Source organism: Podarcis pityusensis, assembly GCF_964106645.2.
Source record: "Podarcis pityusensis genome assembly, chromosome: 11".
Lineage (NCBI taxonomy): Eukaryota > Metazoa > Chordata > Lepidosauria > Squamata > Lacertidae > Podarcis > Podarcis pityusensis.
In genome coordinates, this window is record NC_138036.1 from 30,571,376 (window position 1) to 30,589,802 (window position 18,427).

General features: G+C 44.0%; 1 protein-coding gene across 1 annotated transcript; it reads right to left on the minus strand.

The window, feature by feature from the left end:
• Positions 1-8,712: 8,712 nt before the first annotated feature.
• Positions 8,713-12,599, minus strand: CARTPT (CART prepropeptide). The gene is made up of 3 exons (XM_080973823.1): positions 12,363-12,599; positions 11,944-12,027; positions 8,713-10,509 (listed from the first exon to the last, which is right to left on the minus strand). The coding sequence occupies exons 1-3, from the start codon at positions 12,504-12,506 to the stop codon at positions 10,402-10,404; spliced, it is 336 nt and encodes a 111-aa protein (XP_080829949.1). The 5' UTR covers positions 12,507-12,599; the 3' UTR covers positions 8,713-10,401.
• Between the last annotated feature and the right edge of the window lie 5,828 nt (positions 12,600-18,427).

Here is an 18,427-nt window from a genome sequence, read left to right on the forward strand (position 1 = left end):
CTCCAACTGTGGAAGAAGAGAATAGCCATCATGGGTAGTAGCCTTCAATAACCGTCTTCTCCCTGAATTTGTCTTATCCTCTTTTAAAGCCATCCAAGCTGGTGGCCACCACTGCTTCCAGTGGCAGTGAGTTCCATAGTTTAACTGTGCACTATGTGAAGAGGTACTTTCTTTTTTCTGTCCTGAGTCTTCCAACATTCACCTTCAGTGGGTTTCCAGGTGTTCTAGAGTTATGAGAGAGGAATAATTTCCCCCCCCCCAAGTCTCTATCCACATTCTCCATTCCATGCATACTTTTCTAACCTTCTGACATGTTACCTCTTATTTGCCTTTCCTCTAAACTGACTGGGAGGTCAGAGGGAGAAGACTGGGAGCAGGTGTCAGAGGCTGAAGGGGCAACATGGTTTAGTGAGCAGGAAGAGCCTGTGACAGGGAGCAGTTCAGACTGCAAGGCTGAAGCAGAGGAGCGGGTCGGTCAAAGGACTCCTGAAGAATCCAAGGGATCTTCCTCTCTTACTGCAACAAGCTCTCCTCCCTACTGGTCTCCAATAAACTGACAGAGAAATGAGAAGAACAGAACAGAGGTCAGAGGTGTGCAGATGCAGTTTGAGACTGCGAAACACCCAGGAGAGAAGGAGCCTTAGAGAGGGTGGAAGGCAGGGACCTTCAGTTCTGGCAACTGCTCCATAGGGGCAAGACCTACTGGGGAGTGTTGCTGAGACCACAAGGGCAAGTTGTATGTTCATTTCCTTGAATAATTTCCTTGAATAAAGAGTCAGTGGACAACGGAGATCTGCTTCCTTTATTGCTGACCTGCCTCTGACTCCAGCCCTGACAGTATGAATCTGGAAAGTTTGCTTTTAAATGCAAACATAATTGGATTTCTCTTCCATCCCTACTCCCAACACACAGTGGGGGTTTTGCCCTACAGAATTCCAGTCCAAAGTGAGCTGCTCCCAGGCTGGCCCAATGCGGAGTAGTGAAAGTGGCGTAGCTGCAGGTCCCACTCAGTGGTCACAGCTAGCCAACATTGTCTGAGTAGGTGCTCCTCTTTCCCAAAGTCAGCAAAGAGCCATCGGGGTGACCCCAGGGAAGGGGAAGACAGGGTAGGAGCCCCTGGCAGGAACAGGACACATCCCACAGGAGTGGCGAGGAGGGAACAGCCCTCAAGGGGGCAAAATTTAAAGGGCACCTTTTGAATTTTACTGTCCCTATAATTTGGCTGCCCTGGAAAGTTGGAGTGTCGCACTGGTGGTAGCAACTCAAACCTGACCTCAGCACAAATCTATTCCCCAGCCTCATCGAGATAAACAGCAGTACGACCAGCACTGAAAGGGCAGCTCCACTCCACTATGCATGCTGATATTGAAATGCTTGTGTACAGTAAAAAACACTTAACATTTTTTTAAAAAGGTATATTGTTCACCCTGAGAAATCAAAATCAACATTGCCACCTGCCGTTTCTGAGTTTCATGGCATTCGCACAGAGGTGAAAAGTCTCATCTGATGTTGCTGCCTCCTCTGGTGCAAAGACAGATGCACTTAAGGGAAACAAACTCTGCAAAATAAAACGATGTGCCAAGAAAGCCTTAGGCACAATGACTGCACTAAAATAAAACCTTGCTTGGCAACAAATGCTGCAATGTGACTGATGCCGGCAATGGATGGGGGTAGAAGAGGAATCCTGCAGCAGCTTCCCAGAAACCTTGTGGCAATACTGAGGAAAAACCCCCAGAAAGCTGGCATTCATACACTGGCAGGAAAGAACCATTTGTTAATGCCAGCAGCTGCCTTAGAAACTGCTTGCTTGAGGGATTAGAGCATCATGTCTTCAGTTTTGCAGTGGGTTTTGGATATAAAGCAGTTCTGACCGCAAGGGCATGTCTTATGGTTATAGGGGGAAGAACAAGCATATTTTATTTCTATACTCTGGATTTAAATGGCTTTAAAAGCAAATCCTTCTCCCCAGAGGAACCCTGGGAAGTGTAGTTTGGCACTTTGATGCCTAGGATCATGACATGACAGCGCAAGTGGCAACCTGCAACAAAATGCTGCAGCATATCTGCCGCTAACCAGGGCCAGCCCTATCATTAGGCAAGGTGGTGGCTGATTTTCAGTGGCATGAAAGGGCAGCAAAGTGTTAGAATTTAAACCAGTTCTGCAGGATTGAAATCATTCCACCAGTAACATTCATAATCACACTTAGAAACCAGCAGTGGAAGGACAATGAAATAAATGTGGTGAGGGGGTGTCATAAAATGAGTCTGAAAAATCCCAGAATAAAGGGTTAGCAGAATAACTGCAGGTTGGTGAATGTGTCATATGTAAAGATAAAGGTAAGGGACATCCTGATAGTTAAGCCTAGTCAAATTTGGCTATGGGGTGTGGTGCTCATCTCTGCTTTCAGACCGAAGGAGTTGCATTTGTCTGCAGACAGCTTTTCCAGGTCATGAGGCCAGCATGACTAAACCAGATCTGGTGCAACAAGACACCAAGACCAAAGCCAGAGTGCATGGAACGCCGTTTACCTTCCCGCCACAGTGGTACCTATTTATCTACTCACACTGGTATGTTTTTGAACTGCTACATTGGCAGGAGCTGGGACAGAGCAATGAGAGCTTACCCCATCGCATGGATTTGGACTGCCAATCTTACAATTGGCAAGCCCAAGAGGCTCGGTGGTTTACCACAGTGCCACCTGCATCCCTGAGTGTCATATTACTGTTTCACAAGAAGCATTGGCACCAGGAGAGTGAAGCATAATGTAAGATGGACTGAAATGTAAATTTGAAGGTCATGGGATGGAGCAGATCTACCCCTCCTGTGTCAGAGCCTCTTTCTACAGGGAGCACCATTTCCTAAAAGTATTGTATGGAGTTGTCCACCGGAAAACCCAAACCTAGAGCAGTTTAGGGCCTCTTGTTCCTCTGTATCTACCTTCCATTACCTCTCTCGCTCTCAAGCCTTACTTAATTTGAATTAAGAAGCTGAGTGATGCAAAGGATTGTGTCCTTAATCAATACAGGCAATTATAAATGGTGGTTGGCTGTCCTCAGGATTGATTGCAGCTTGTCTGAGGTCAATAAAAACATATATCGAAAGCTGAAATAGTCACATCAGTCCCTCCCTATTTTGCATTATTGTTATTTGTACCTGAAGAGAAGGGCACAGTTCATTACAAAGAGAATTTCCTTCCTCAGTAAATTGTGAATATCATCCTTCTCACTGAAATGTCTTATTTTGAAAGCATTAGATATGGAAGAGCTATTTTTCAATATGAAAATTAAAAAGTGTGCCTGCAGCAGAGCGTCATCCACTGGGCATAGCCGCTGCAGGACCTCCACCCATTCCAGCTGGCCTTTGCATGAGAAAATGCTGCACATGCCCCATTAAGGTGAATGCTAATCTCTCTTATTACCAGGAGAGGGAGTCAGACTCACACTTTTGGGTAGCAGCAGAGAGACAAAAGTCTTCCGTGGTATCAGAGGCAAGGTGTCTAAGCCTCAGCAAAATGCAGGACTAACAGTATGGACTCTAATACCATAGCAATCCAAAGAGGCACAAAACAAGGATGCCCACTGTCTCCCTTCCTCTTCATCCTGGCTCTGGAACCCCTAGCAATCCGAATCCGAGCAGCCACACAGACATCAAGCAAATAGAAATAAAGGGCAGAGCCTATAAATTAGGGCTCTTTGCAGACCACCTGATGTCACAACACCAGACCCCAGACTGCTGAGAAGGAAACCACTGGCAACCAGGTGAGAGCAGAGACAGAATGGAGAACCTCTTGCTAAATTGTACTTCAGCAGTTTCAGATGCAAGTCTCCCTTTTGAAGTGGAGGGTGGCCACATTAAAGTCCATTATGAAATGCACTAGGTGGTCAAAATGTTTCTTCACTGGAGTTTGGATATTGCCATTTCTACTCTCAGATTCGTGCCCGTTTATTTTTGTGTGTTGAGACTGGCCTGGGTGTCCTACAAAAAATACAGAAGAGCATTGCTGGCAATACATATCACATTGGAAGGTGAGCAGGGGAGTGCACACTTGATGTTGTGTGTTAAATTGATCTGCTTACTACTACTCTAATAAACATTCGCCTTTCTTCAGATATCCTATTCAGTTATCCAAAGCAACAAACACACATGGTGCTAGTGCATATCAAATAAGACAAGTCTCCAAGTCATAGAGATAGGTGATATGCAGTTGTGATGCAGCAGTGTGTACATTTCCCACAGGCAACTGGCTGACCACTATGAGAACAGGATGCTGGTCTAGAAAAGCCATTGGCATGAACCAGTAGACTCTTCTTACAATTGTGAAGTCTGGGCAGTTCTCAGGATTACATTACAAAAAGATTATTCAGTGTGGATGTTTTCCTTTTTATATACAGTGGTACTTCTGGTTACCACTCCCAGTAGTGATGTATGGAAGTGAGAGCATAAAGAAGGCTGATCACCGAAGAATGGATGCTTTTGAATTATGGTGCTGGAGGAGACTCTTGAGAGTCCCATGGACTGCAAGAAGATCAAACCTCTCCATTCTTAAGGAAATCAGCCCTGAGTGCTCACTGGAATGACAGATCGTGAAGCTGAGGCTCCAATACTTTGGCCACCTCATGAGAAGAGAAAACTCCCTGGAAAAGACCCTGATGTTGGGAAAGATGGAGGGCACAAGGAGAAGGGGACAACAGAGGATGAGATGGTTGGACAGTGTTCTCGAACCTACCAGCATGAGTCTGACCAAACTGCGGGAGGCAGTGGAAGACAGGAGTGCCTGGCGTGCTCTGGTCCATGGGGTCACGAAGAGTCGGACACGACTAAATGACTAAACAACAACAACCTTGGATTAAGAACATAATTCATTCTGGAGGTCCATTCTTAACCTGAAACTGTTCTTAACCTGAAGCACCAATTTAGCTAATGGGGCCTCCCGCTGCCGCCGTGCCATTGCTGCACGATTTCTGTTCCCATCCTGAAGCAAAGTTCTTAACCCGAGGTACTATTTCTGGGTTAGTGGGGTCTGTAACCTGAAGCGTCTGTAACCTGAAGCGTCTGTAACCCAAGGTACCACTGTACTGCAGCACTGGTCTTAAACTGCCACCACCACACCCCTTCTTTTTAAAAGCAAACTGACTTATGCTCAGGGGAACCGTTTATCACAGCCCCTCAGTGAGTAAGGTAAAGGTAAAGGTACCCCTGCCCGTACGGGCCAGTCATGACCGACTCTGGGGTTGCACGCCCATCTCGCTTAAGAGGCCGGGGGCCAGCGCTGTCCGAGGACACTTCCGGGTCATGTGGCCAGCGTGACAAGGCTGCTCTGGCGAGCCAGCACCAGCACAGCACACGGAAACGTCGTTTACCTTCCCGCTATAAAGCGGTACCTATTTATCTACTTGCACTTAAGGGTGCTTTTGAACTGCTAGGTGGGCAGGAGCTGGGACCGAACGACGGGAGCTCACCCCGCCGCGGGGATTCGAACCGCCGACCATACGATCGGCAAGTCCTAGGCGCTGAGGTTTTACCCACAGCGCCACCTGCGTCCCTCCCTCCCTCAGTGAGTAGAAGTGATCAAAGGTGTAGGTGCTTCTATCTGAGACATAAATGCTGAGCAGTGGTGCTTCTCCCCTGTCCTTTCTAGGCCTTTTTGAACATCTCAACAACAACTGTTGTCAACTACCATTTGTCAAATGTGCTGAAAAGAAAAGTATCAACTATTTTTAATCTCACCGGCGGAGGAGTGAATACTGTCCTGAAATAGAAAGAAGTGTGTCTATCTAGCAAAAAGTGGCAGTCTAATGCTGTCAAGTGTGGAACTGAGAACACAATAAAAACAACATGTGGTATTTTTACATTCCACTTCCTCTGGGCTTAGAATCCTATTTAATAAGAGAAAATCAAATTCTTATTTCTCCCCCCCCCCCGAAGTCAGCTGGTTTAGTATGCAATCCTGTACACATTATGGAAGTAAACCCCATTGTACTCAATAGGATTCACTTCTGACTAAATAGGCACCCCCCCCCAAGTGGCTAGAACCCTGATAAGTGTGAAAGTGTCTGAGGTCCAGGATCTGGGCAGAAGTGACTATCTGGTGATACCATGTACATCTTTTTGAACTTCCCATAGGTTAAGTCATAGAGTAAATCAATAGTTGACCTGAGTTAGAAAACAGGAAGCCAAAACTATGAATAGTTAGACAGCTTTGTCAGTGAACAGATGTGAGAAAAGGGGATCCTCAATAATCTATTGAGACCAGTGCTTGAGTTAGGCTTTAGCAGTGAGCAGTGAGGTGGCTCAGTTTGCTGAAGATACCAAATTATTTGGGAGGTAAAAATGAAAAATCATTTTATTGCAATTGTCTTGTGAAATACTTGTTAATAAATTGCCTACTTCATAGTGTAGCACAGATCAAATTTTATTTTATTTTTCAAATTGCTTGCAAGGATTAATACGGTGCAAGTGCATAGCTGCTGCTTCTTCTTCTTCTTCTTCTTCTTCTTCTTCTTCTTCTTCTTCTTCTTCTTCTTCTTCTTCTGTGCTGAAACATAGCTTCTTTTTATATGCATGGTGTGTGTGGAATCACATAGGCAAAGTACAGTTGACTTTGATTTGGTACATGCACGTCTAAATCGGCACTGAGGGTTGAGCACTCACAGATATACTTGACAATGATAGCCAAACCTACACAAATCACAGTGTCTTCATGAAATTGTTATCCCAATGAATGTTAACCATTTTAAACTACATACGCACACCCCCAAGACCCTATTGTCACACTTGCTGATTATTCTGGGGAATGTTGTTACCCGGTAGATTACTGACGCAAGGCACCTGCAAACGCTAGATTGAATTAACTATTAAAGGCTTAAATCATCCAATGGTGCTCAAATCACCACGGTCTGTGTCATTGTGCTGGGTGACAGCACAGCCTTATTACTGGAAAAGATACCCAGAAACTGCAGAGGAGGGAGCAAAATATGCACACTGTCACTGCCAAGGAAGTAATGAAGGTTGAGAAGGCTCACATCCAGACACCCTTTATATAGGGCACATAGCATCCCTATTTTCCAAACTGGTTTTATTTTTAACTGTGTTTCTTTAGTTCAATAAAATAGCGGCTTTATTATTTTCAGCTCCTCCATTTCCACAGCCCGCCCCTTGCGCTATCATTTATTCTAAATGTGTACCCACACAGTAGAGTTTATTAGGTTGGATCTAAACTGTCAGCACACTCCTAACCATGTCTACTCAGATGCATTCCTATTGAATTCAATAGGAATTATTTCCAGGTGTGGGGAAAGTGGTCCAGGAGATGCTTCCTCTCTCATAATATTAGACCTTGCATCAAAGAGTGAGCTGGCAGTTGGAGTTAACTCTGTATTAGCAAAAACACGATCTTCATAGACTTGGCTGAGTGTCAGGCCTAATAAGCACAGCAGCTGATCCCCAGCAGGTCTTACCCCACTGCCGAGACTGAAAGTCCCCACCTTCCCACTGCCATCTAAGTCCTATCCTCTCCAGAGCTTTTTCCAAGCAATCAGAGACTGCACCTGTGTGAAGCTTGTTGCTGGTCCAATTTCAGCCCTCTTCTGGTTCTTGGAGATAGAGGGGAAGGGAAGGGAACTTGTTGCAACAGGAAGGAGGCACCTGTGACTATTCACCAGCCTGACTCATCACTGCCTCTTCACCTCCCTCCTCCGACTCACCTGCTTCAGTTTCTTCCTCTGATACTGGACTCTCCGCCCAGACCCTCCCAGCTCACTAAGCCCAGTTTCCTCTTCAGCTTCTGACACATCCTTTCCCCAGTCTTCTCCCCCCTCCCCAACTGCTCATCATTGTCCCACCACCACTCTCTGGGCTCTGAGTCTTCTTCCTTTGGTGGTTCCCCAGCTGGTTCCTCTCCCCGTTCCTTTGCTTCCAACCTTGGGGCCATTCAATAAAGCTGAATGTTGAAAGATTAAGGATGGACAAAAGAAATAATATACGTAAACTATGTAATTTGCTTCCACAAAAGTCATGATTAGGATTGCGCTGCAAGTCATTCTTGCCACTGAGATCAGTGCAAACTGTGACTAACATAGTCTGAATCCAACGCATGGTACTTTTTTATTTGTTATTTATTGAGCACACGTTAACACTAAAATACCCTGGGCATTATGATAAAGCCATCATTGTTCCACCATTTCCACAGAGGCAGTCCAAGACATTTGAGAGGTGGCCATCCTTGAATCCTTGCAATGTTTCACAGGAAGCAAGAGAGCATGGAAGTGTTTATGAGACTTGTACCACAATATCACCAGTGACTTTGGGCGAAACCCCTGGGTCCCACATTGCTCCATTGGTGCTCCTGATAATATGGCCATCCACCCCAAGACACCTCTTAGATACCAGTGCAGTTGGGCCATCCCCTATTTTCCAAAATAACCATTTAATAACTGTAGCTGGTGTTAGGAGCATCTCGGTAGAGCATCAGGTTAATCTTGCTGACAATGTCCATCCAAACAAAGGCACCAGTCCTTCAAATTTCCCGTTTACCTTACCAAATTCTGATGACTTTATTGCCAAGGCTTCAGCTTTGCTATTCACACGGTCATGTATGCATATGTTTGTGCGGGTGAAAAAGAACTTGCAACTGCCTAACCCAAAATGCCCGAGTATTAAAAAAATCCCCAAATGTCTGACGATACTAAAAGAAGAAGGACTACACTGAAGAAGGACTTTGTAACAATGATTTTTATTAACAATCAAATAAAGGATTTGAACACAATGGGAGATTACTGTAAAACATCTAAATATGTGAGCTGTACATTGTTACAGAAGTACAGAAGTATTCTGTTTTGTGTGCTTCTAAACATTACTGTAGAACTCTTCCACTGAACACTCAGTCTCCCAGTTCTGGACCCTGATCTATTCTGCAGCAGCTACCATCCATTCCACACAACATAAGATGTGTGAGAAACAGTGCCTAAAAATGGAAGGTGTTCCATATTTAATAGAAATTTGTACAACATTGTTGTTATTTTTAGTGCGGTGGTACCCACCTTGATTCAGTAACTCCTACATCTTTAATGTGAGTTACTTGGAGTTTATGATGCCTTGACCTATTCTTTTCAATCTCTTGCCAAGACTTGGTCAGTACAATGGTCAGAGATGTACACAATGGTCATGCTGTTTGTAACTGCACCAAATTCATGCGCTGGGTCTCCAAAACAATCCCAAGTGGATACATCCATTAACAATGCTTTCTTACAAGTAAAACTGTTTGTAAAAGCCTAGACATTTTGGTCAATTTGAAGAAGACCCTTGTTCTCCTTGAACCTGTATGCTTTTTTACTGTTGAGAAAGGAAGACCCAACAACTGGAGTTTATACAGAGGAAGATTTGAGCAATATTCCTTTCTTTCCCCTTGTGGCTCCTTCAAAACCTAATTTGGCTACATATTAAGCATTTCTTCCAATTATTTCAGATTTTGAAGCCTGCTCCAGATCAACCGTACACCCAGATCAACCATTCAACATAGGACTGTTTTCATACCATGTGAATTTAGTAACCAAGAAGCAAACATGAAATAACATGGGTGGCTAATCAGTACAGATTCACTCGCTGAAGCTGTTTAACATGAAGTCAACATAGTGACATGTTTGCAATGCAGTTACTATTTCATACACTTGCCCTTTGAAATGGCAACACCACAGGCTGATCCACTGCACACTTGGTCAAGAAAAACCATTCCTAGTTTCTAATTGCACCTAGAATCCTAGCATGCAGTATACAATTAGCTTCCATTGCTTTTTATTTTATTTTATTCAAGAATTTGGCTGCCCACCAAAAAAGGTGCAGGCACAGGGTGAAGGACTGGCCCACAGGGTGCTTTGGAATGATGCCTTTTTTTACTTACTGTTCATATACACATTTTCCTTGGCGCGCTTTAATGAAAAAGGTATTAACAGACACTGTCCTATTTATTGTTTATGTGTTGCAACCTCCCACATGTCCTGTTTCTCGGGCCATTGGCTGTGAAGAAGGTAGACCGGTTAACAGACGCTCCCTAGATCTAGTTGTCATGAGGACATTCCACATACAAAAATACTAATTTCAAAATATCATTTGAGCTTCTTTGCACAGAGATACAGATGCATGGAAAGAACGAAGATGGACACAGAGAAGAAAATCAAACGGCAAGATGGAGAAGAAATGGCTGCACGGAAAAATGTCAGACATCCTAAAAGGTAATGCACTGGTAACAGTTAAATACAACTGTCTCCTTTTTTCCCGTGTGTGTGTGTGTGATGGATACTATTCTCCACCCCACCCCACCCGCCTCGGTGTCACAGGTATGATCCTTCAGGCAAGGCAAAACTGGATCTTTCTCTGTTCTTCAATGGTCGAGGGAGGGGCATTTCTTTACAAGCACTTCAAGAGAAAAGTGTTACAAGATGTTCCTCTGGGGCAGTCACACAGCTTTCCGATTCTGGATCCTTTCCGCACGGCACACTGCTCTCCAGCATCGCACTGTTGTTGAGATTAACCAACAGTTAGACAAAGGAAGTCACCATGCAGAAGAATATAAATGGCTACAGTGCCATTTCTACTAATTTTTCAACATCCGAGCTTTACTTTTTGAGGATTTAAATATTCTGCTATCCCAATATCCTAACAGGAGAACGAATGAGTGGGAGAATTGGTTTGCTCAACTTCAATGAGTGGGAGAATTGGTTTGCTCAACTTCAGGTTAGGGGGCTTCCAGAATGGGGCTTAATTTGCAAACAGGTCTTTGTTTTTTGTTTTTTACTGGCACTTTGAGGCCGATGATCATGTGTAGGTGCTTCAAAAATAACAAAACAACAACAAAACCAACACCTGCTTGCATGAGGAGCAGTGATCCCACAGTAAGCACCCATCTGGAAACACAGATACCAGTATTGGAGCATCTAGAAAACCATATTAAAATCTCTAGCCCTCATCAAAAAGCTCACAAGCATACTTCCCCTACAGATATTTGTTGATTAATAATGGAAGCACGCAGTACACTATTTGAATTAGCAATCCTGTACGTGTCAACTCAGAAGTAAGTCCCATTGTTTTCTGTGGTGCTTCCTTCCAGGTAAGTAATAAAAGATCACAAGCAAATAACTGTTTCGACCAAAGCACACATACTGCTGCCAAACATTTCAAGTACAGATCGAAAACTGAAACCCTACTTATATAAGAATCCACTCAAAACTCAAACTGGAAATTTAAATATTGATAACATTAAGGAATTTTGTCTCCCAGTGCAATAGAAAGTCATCTTCTAATACCTTAATATAGCAAAGGGAAAGTGAAATCCAGTCCTCAGCTGAACTCAATGATCAGTTTCTTATCGGCTATTTGGAAGGAACTTTCTTTTTAATGTGCTCCAAGTTCCACTTCAATTTTAGATGATAGGATATAACAAAATATGCAAAGAAACTAAGACTGCAACCTTCCACTTACACTCCATTTTGAAAAGAGGAAGCCTATTGGATCTTCACCAGGATTAACTTCAAAAACGTGCTTCAAGTTCAATCATGTCTACTCAGAAGTAAATTTAATGGGATTTACTCCCAGGTCTGTGTAATCGGGGACTGCAGCCTTATAATACCTAATGGATTAATACGGCAAGGAGAGCTCAGAACTCTTGGGATCACAGCAATTGCGTGAAAGAGCAACAACCTGCAAAAGTTCTGAGAGGTGTGGACTCCCAAGTCCCGATTTCAAATTAAGTGGGGGACGCCAGGATGAGAACCAGTCAACCAGGCTGAAGTCCGGAGGAACTGCTCAGTTTCCAGAATCCAGATTGACAGTCCCAGCCCTGTTTGACTACACACCGACCCCGCCACTTCCTCTAGTCCCTCTCCGGACAACTTTCTCCTTCGAAATCTGCCCTTTCCCTTCTCAGCGCGATGGGATCGGAAGCCAACTCACCATGGGGACTTGGCCATACTTCTTCTCGTAATGCGGGAGCCGCTTGCTTTTCAGCTTCTCCAGAACTTCCTGCAGCGCCTCGATCTGCGGACACACAAAGCGACCCGTTAGTGGATCGTGCAAGCAAACCTCGCAGGGCGGTGGGGCCCCTGCCTCTCGCGGACACGCGCTGCGCTGCCCCTGGGCGCCACGAGATGGGACGCCATCCTTGAGCGCCTTTCTCCTCGAGCTTCAGCTCCACCTCAGTCCCTAGATCACCTCCCTGCTCTTAACTGTGGCGAAGTTTCCCCGAGACTTCTACCTCTGCCGAGCAAAGGGAGCGATCCAGCTAAGCGAGAGATTTTACGCGCGACCCGAGCACGCTTTCTGGGTGGCCCCCCGCCCTGCCCATGCACACCCTTCCCTGCTGTAGGACCTACCAGCTCCTTCTCGTGAGACGTGTCCTCCATCGTGGAGTAGATGTCCAAGCCTCGCGGCTGGAGCTCTGTCTCCTCCTGCCCTTTGACGCCCACCAGCAGCAGCACCGCGGCTCCCAGCAAAGCCAGCAGCCGGTAGCTCTCCATGGTGCTGAAATGTAAACGCTGCTCCTCGCGGAGCCCTCTTTATACAGCTGGCTGGGGGCACCTGTTGACAGAACTGCTTGCTCTGCGATACGTCAGTCCTGGCGCGGGTGCTGATGTGTGTATGTATGGGGTGGGGGGAGGCGGGGACTGTAAGGTGGATGACGGATGAGTTGGGCGATTAGCTCAATTTCCTCCAGGGTGGACGAGAGCAAGAAGAAGACGCAAAACAAAAAGAAAGGGGGGGGAGGAAGGGTGCACTTAGGGTAAAGCGCAGTGACAGGCCTCCTTCCGGAGACAGAAACAATTCCTATTTCTAATGCAACGTGTTCCTCGTGGACATGAGTATGATCCAACTTAGTATCACTGTGCATGGTCAGAAGGTACCTGGGAGAGTCTAAAATGTTGACATATAATATCTGTATTTTTATTATGTTGTCATTATACAAAAGAAGTCTCCAAGCAACTTGTGACAACATAAAACGGAAAACTAATTAAACCAGTTAGGAACCAGATAAGGAGAAGGAAACAAAACACAGTGAACAAAATTTCTCATCCAGGAGTCCTATGAAAAGGACAGTTGAGCACCACAAAAGAGGCTTGATCATACTGAAGTATATGGGCAAAAGAAATGCCTTAGCCTGGCATTAAAAGCTGATAATGAGGGCACCAGACATGTTGCCCCGCAGAAAACATATGATAAGAAAGCAGTTGACTGAATATAGGAAGCAGTTCCTTCGTGCCAATTCGGATCATTGGTCCTTCCTCTGCATTTTATGTAGCTATTCAAGAATCTGGGAAAGCTAGTTAATGTTGGGTGTAATCTGAATGTTACCTTTGTAGATTGTCACTCTCATGGATGGCTCCCATGTTATGGCACTACGGCTCAAAGTTCCACATCATGTGGTTCATGGTTCTGCTCCTGCCTCCTTTCCTAGTGTCAAGACTGCTAGCACTGGCAGGCAAAATATCCATATGATTCCAATAATGAATGTGGTGCAGAACTCAAAATGATGCCAGTAGAGCACAGGAGTTAACTAGAAGAGGCAGCAACCACAGCACAAAGACCACATTTCAACCAGAGCTGAATTTACACAACAGGATGGAGGGAGGATGAATAACTTTGCAGTCTACATTATGCAGCTGTCATTATGCCAAGGAAAATGGTCATGGTGGCTCTAGGCTTTCAGTCTAACATTTCTCCTTTTACAAATGAAAACTGTAAGTGGTACTGAGCAGTCTGCATCCTGTATGTTTATAATATGTTGTTTGAAATGGATTTTGGTGTAGGTCAGGGATAGGGAGGCTGCGGTCAGATAATTTTGGACTCCAACTCTCACCAACCCCAGCCTACATAGTCCATGGTCAGAAATTTTATTATTATTATTATTATTAAACAAATTTATAAACAGCTTCATGGCATAAAGCCATCAAAGTCATGTCCAGGGTAAAAAAAAAGTAAAACACAGAAGCACAATCTCCAAGAACAAGAAAATCAGTCCATCAAATTCTGTAACAATAGAACTATCCATACAAAACTTGAAAAACAACAAAAACGTTTCATGAAATGTAAAATTGATTTTTCCATAAATGACTGAGTTACACTTCAGGGAAAGCTTTTGTAAACAAAGCTGTCTTTTGTAAGCATCTAAATAGAAGAAAAGAAGAGTTTGGACTTGATATCCCGCCTTTCACTCCCCTTAAGGAGTCTCAAAGCAGTTAACAATCTCCTTCCCCCTCCCTTCCTTCCCCACAACAAACACTCTGTGAGGTGAGTGAGGCTGACTAGCCCAAGGTCACCCAGCAGCTGCATGTGGAGGAGTGGAGACGCAAACCCAGTTCACCAGTTTACGAGTCCACCACTCTCGTATCACCAAGCTAGGCCCGTGACTTCTGCTGAGAGTTGTACTCCACTTTTGGAAGGACACACATTTCCAATTGTTTTGGGTTGTTGGTTATACAATTTATAAAACAGGATAGAGTTGAGGCGGTGTAGGTAAGCTGCTTTAAGGCTTGGTTGTGAATGTAACATTTAGAAACTGCAATGACTGCTCAACTATTATAGATTAGGTCTCACTTATCTCATTAACCGTGTAATGCTAAGTAATTTTAAAACAAGCACTTAAATCACATCTCACTTACATGACTCACACAAAATAACCAGTTCTATCAAGAACTGCCCATGTTCTTAGGCAGTGCTATTTTTCTAGAAAAAGAGGTGTCAGAACTCAGCCTGAATGCCTCCCTTGTTCTCTAATACAGTGGTACCTCGGGTTAAGTACTTAATTCGTTCCAAAGGTTCGTACTTAACCTGAAACTGTTCTTAGCCTGAAGGACCACTTTAGCTAATGGGGCCTCCTGCTGCCGCCGCACTGCCAGAGCACAATTTCTGTTCTTATCCTGAAGCAAAGTTCTTAACCTGAAACACTATTTCTGGGTTAGCGGAGTCTGTAACCTGAAGCGTATGTAACCCGAGGTACCGCTGTAATGACAGTGGCTCACACCTGAGGTACCGGAACTGAGCTCCAGCTGAAACAAAGCCCTGAGTTTTAGACTCTCACCTGCGGATGCAACTTGGGATGTATTCAGCTAAGTCCTACTTGAGTAGGGCATTGAAATAAATTATTTAAGTTAGCCACAACTAACAAGACTATTAATTTTAATGGGTCTACTCTATGACCCTATGATACTATCCCTTGTACTATTCCCCCAGAGGAATTGCTTCTGTTCCTCAACCATAACAGGCCTAGCTTCTTAATATTTTTAATGCACTCTCAATGAATAAAACCAAATGTTACCTAATATACATAATTTTATTTGTATGCCACCTTTCCACAGCTAAAGTCACGCTCAAGGCAACTTGCAACAGGAAAATAATTACATAACTAACAAAAGTAGTCGTAAACAATTAAAATATCAAAAAGTACACAACCAAACTGAACAATTTCCACATAAACCATAGTATCTAAAATAAAGATATAAAAAATACTATCAATAACAACCCCCTCCTCCCCGCAAAAAACCCCTAAACAAAACCCCAGCTTGAGAGTCAAGACTACATGTGTTTATGACAACAACACAGTGAAAATTAATAATTTCCTACATCTTATAATAAGTAACCAGGAGGTAACATTTGCAAGGTATGAAGTCTGTAGAAATGCATCCTTTTTCATTATCTATATCTCAAGATTATTGATGAATTATTCCCAGCTCAAGAAGGGATTTAATTACCACTCTCTGTGGGATCCTTGGCGAGCTAAGGATGTAATTCTCAGCAAAGGCCTGGGGTCAGAAAGTAGTCTTCCCACTCACTGCAACTAAAGGACAAGTAATCTGGCAAATAGTTCTATGAGGCATTGTCTGCAGCCCAGAATAAAGTACTTATAATAGGAAAGATGACCCAATTCTATGTGCTGGTTTTGACCTATGAAGTCTTATGTGGTTCAGGACCCCAATGGAAAGGACCACCTCTCACCATAAGAACCAACATATTTTTAACATATCTTAGTTTCTAGGTTGATGATTTTCCTTTTTACTGTTAGCCACCTTGAGCGATATTCTGTTGGAAAGGTGAGATATAAATATTCTAAATAAAATAAAATAAATCAGCATATTGCTGATACTCCCGCCAAATTTCCTGATGAGAGCAGCCGGTGGCTTCAGAAAGATATCAAATAGCATGGGAGACAAGATGGAACCCTGTTCAACACCACAGGACAGTTCCCGTGGCACTCAGAGTTGCCTTTCTATAACGACTTCCATACTGGGAAGTAGGATCAGAACCACTGAAGTGTTGTGCCCCCAAGTCCCACCTCGCTAAGCCTTTCCAGAAGCTACTAAGGTCAATTGTACTGAAAGTTGCCGAGAAGACAAGAACAAGCAGGGCCACCCTCCCACATCTTTCTTGTAACAAATGTCAACCAAGGGTAACCAAGGCTGTTTCAGTGCCATGACCATCCATTCCTGAAGCCAGAATGAAATGGATCCAGACAATAGGTCTCCTCCAACCATGCCAGAAGCTACACCGCCAGCACCCTCTCAAACACCTTGCCTCTAAAAAGGATATTCACCACTAAGAAATAGTTGTTTAACACTTCTTGGTCAAGGCAAGGAGAGGAGGAATCACTGCCTCCTTCAAGGCAGTTGGTACCTCCCTGTCCTCCTATTTGTTGCCATCCATCTGTCTCAGGAGACAGTGGAAGACTGCACCATTTGGGGTGAAGTCAAACGGTTGGAGAGCTACAGCACCTGCTGTGGCTCTAGAGACCAAGATGCAACTGGGGCAGATCAAGGCACCTGGTTATGCTGCAGCAGATGCTCCATAGCATTTCTTTTCTTGGCTCTCCTCCCCGTAGTCATACCTCCTCTTGTCACTGCTGTAGATACAGAACCTGACAGTAATCTGTTGAGAACTACACTTGCCCCACAGTACACAGCAGGGAGATTTCATTGTAGCTGTTAGTGACAATGGTCACCTTTGTTCATGTATGTAGAGGGTCACCATGCCTTGTTCTGAACACTGCAAGAGGCTGTAGAGGCGTGTCATGAGGGAGGAATCGAGTTTTCAGCACTTCTGTTGGGATTCCATCCTGTCCTGGGGTTTCACCACATGCCTGAAAGTTGATGGTGTTCTTCAGCTTGTCAAGGGAAGGACATCTAGCTCTTCCAAGACAGGCAGAGTCTGGCTGCTGCTGATTGCTGTGTCAGAGACCATGTTTCCCCAGGAGTACAGTTCTTGATAGTGCTCTGCCCATCACTTCATCTGCTTGCTACACTAAGAAAAGTCTGTGGTCTGTGATGCTCTCCCAACAAGGTTTACAGCAGTGCAGTTTTCCTGATTGTTGGCTCAAAGGCTTTCTTCATGCCTTCACATATTTTGCAAGTGTTGCCAATATCAGCAGGAGTTGAATGCTCTGACCCAGCTTTAGCCAGAAGTCATTGGCACATCATCCGGCAATCCACTGGGCATCACTCCTTGCCTTTCTCAGTGCAGCAAGCATATTTCCACAGGGCACACTTTTGCCTTCCAAAGAAACATTAATTATTTGAGTATGTAACTTGGGGAGAATTACAATTAGATAACAATGTAGTAAATCTAGTTTCATTTAAATTAGGCCTGAACACATTTGGACTAACAGCTGCGTCTTGGACCAGATTGCCTTGCTATGGACTGTGCTATGGAGTAAGATACAAGGTTAAAAAATGCCAAGAATCAAGCAGCTCCCATTGGTTTTAGTGTATTATCTCAAATTCCTCCCGTAAAGGCAATTAATCTTTTTTGTAGTCAAGTCTTTTCTGCTATTAAATGCTGTGGGTGAGATTCAACATAGTGGAAGCAGGTGTTCATTTATACAGGGTGGGGCTTCTTCTTTCTCTCCTCCCACCAGAATAATTTGGGAGGGGCACATGGGGGCTTGCGGAGGGGGGAGAAACTGCAATTCCCTTTGTGCAAGCATATTTCCATTGGGCAAGTGGCAAGACATCATTGAACGTCACCCTGTACGTTACAGGTGGGGCACCAAAGGAGGAGAGTAACATTGGGGACAAAATAACATCTGCGAGAGAAATATGACTGTACAGCAAAATAAGATATATGGCTTTGTTCTTTCTTACCTACTCATTATTACTCACTGTTAATTATAGCTCATTTTAGTTAACAGAAATATATAAAGGTGTGTGTGTGATGACTGGTTATTTGAATTAAATTAATAAAGATGTATAAGCTGTCTGGCTTCTGAATCACTTATATGCCTTAGATTCAAATTTGAATGTTATGGGGAAGATACTTGTGAATCCAATTTCAATTATTTAATAAATTGTTCCCTTTTTTTTTTTTTTTACAAAAATGCCACAATTACCTGTCTAATTACTAAAGCAATATCATATGAAGTCTGATTTCAATATGCATAACAATAAAACCCAAC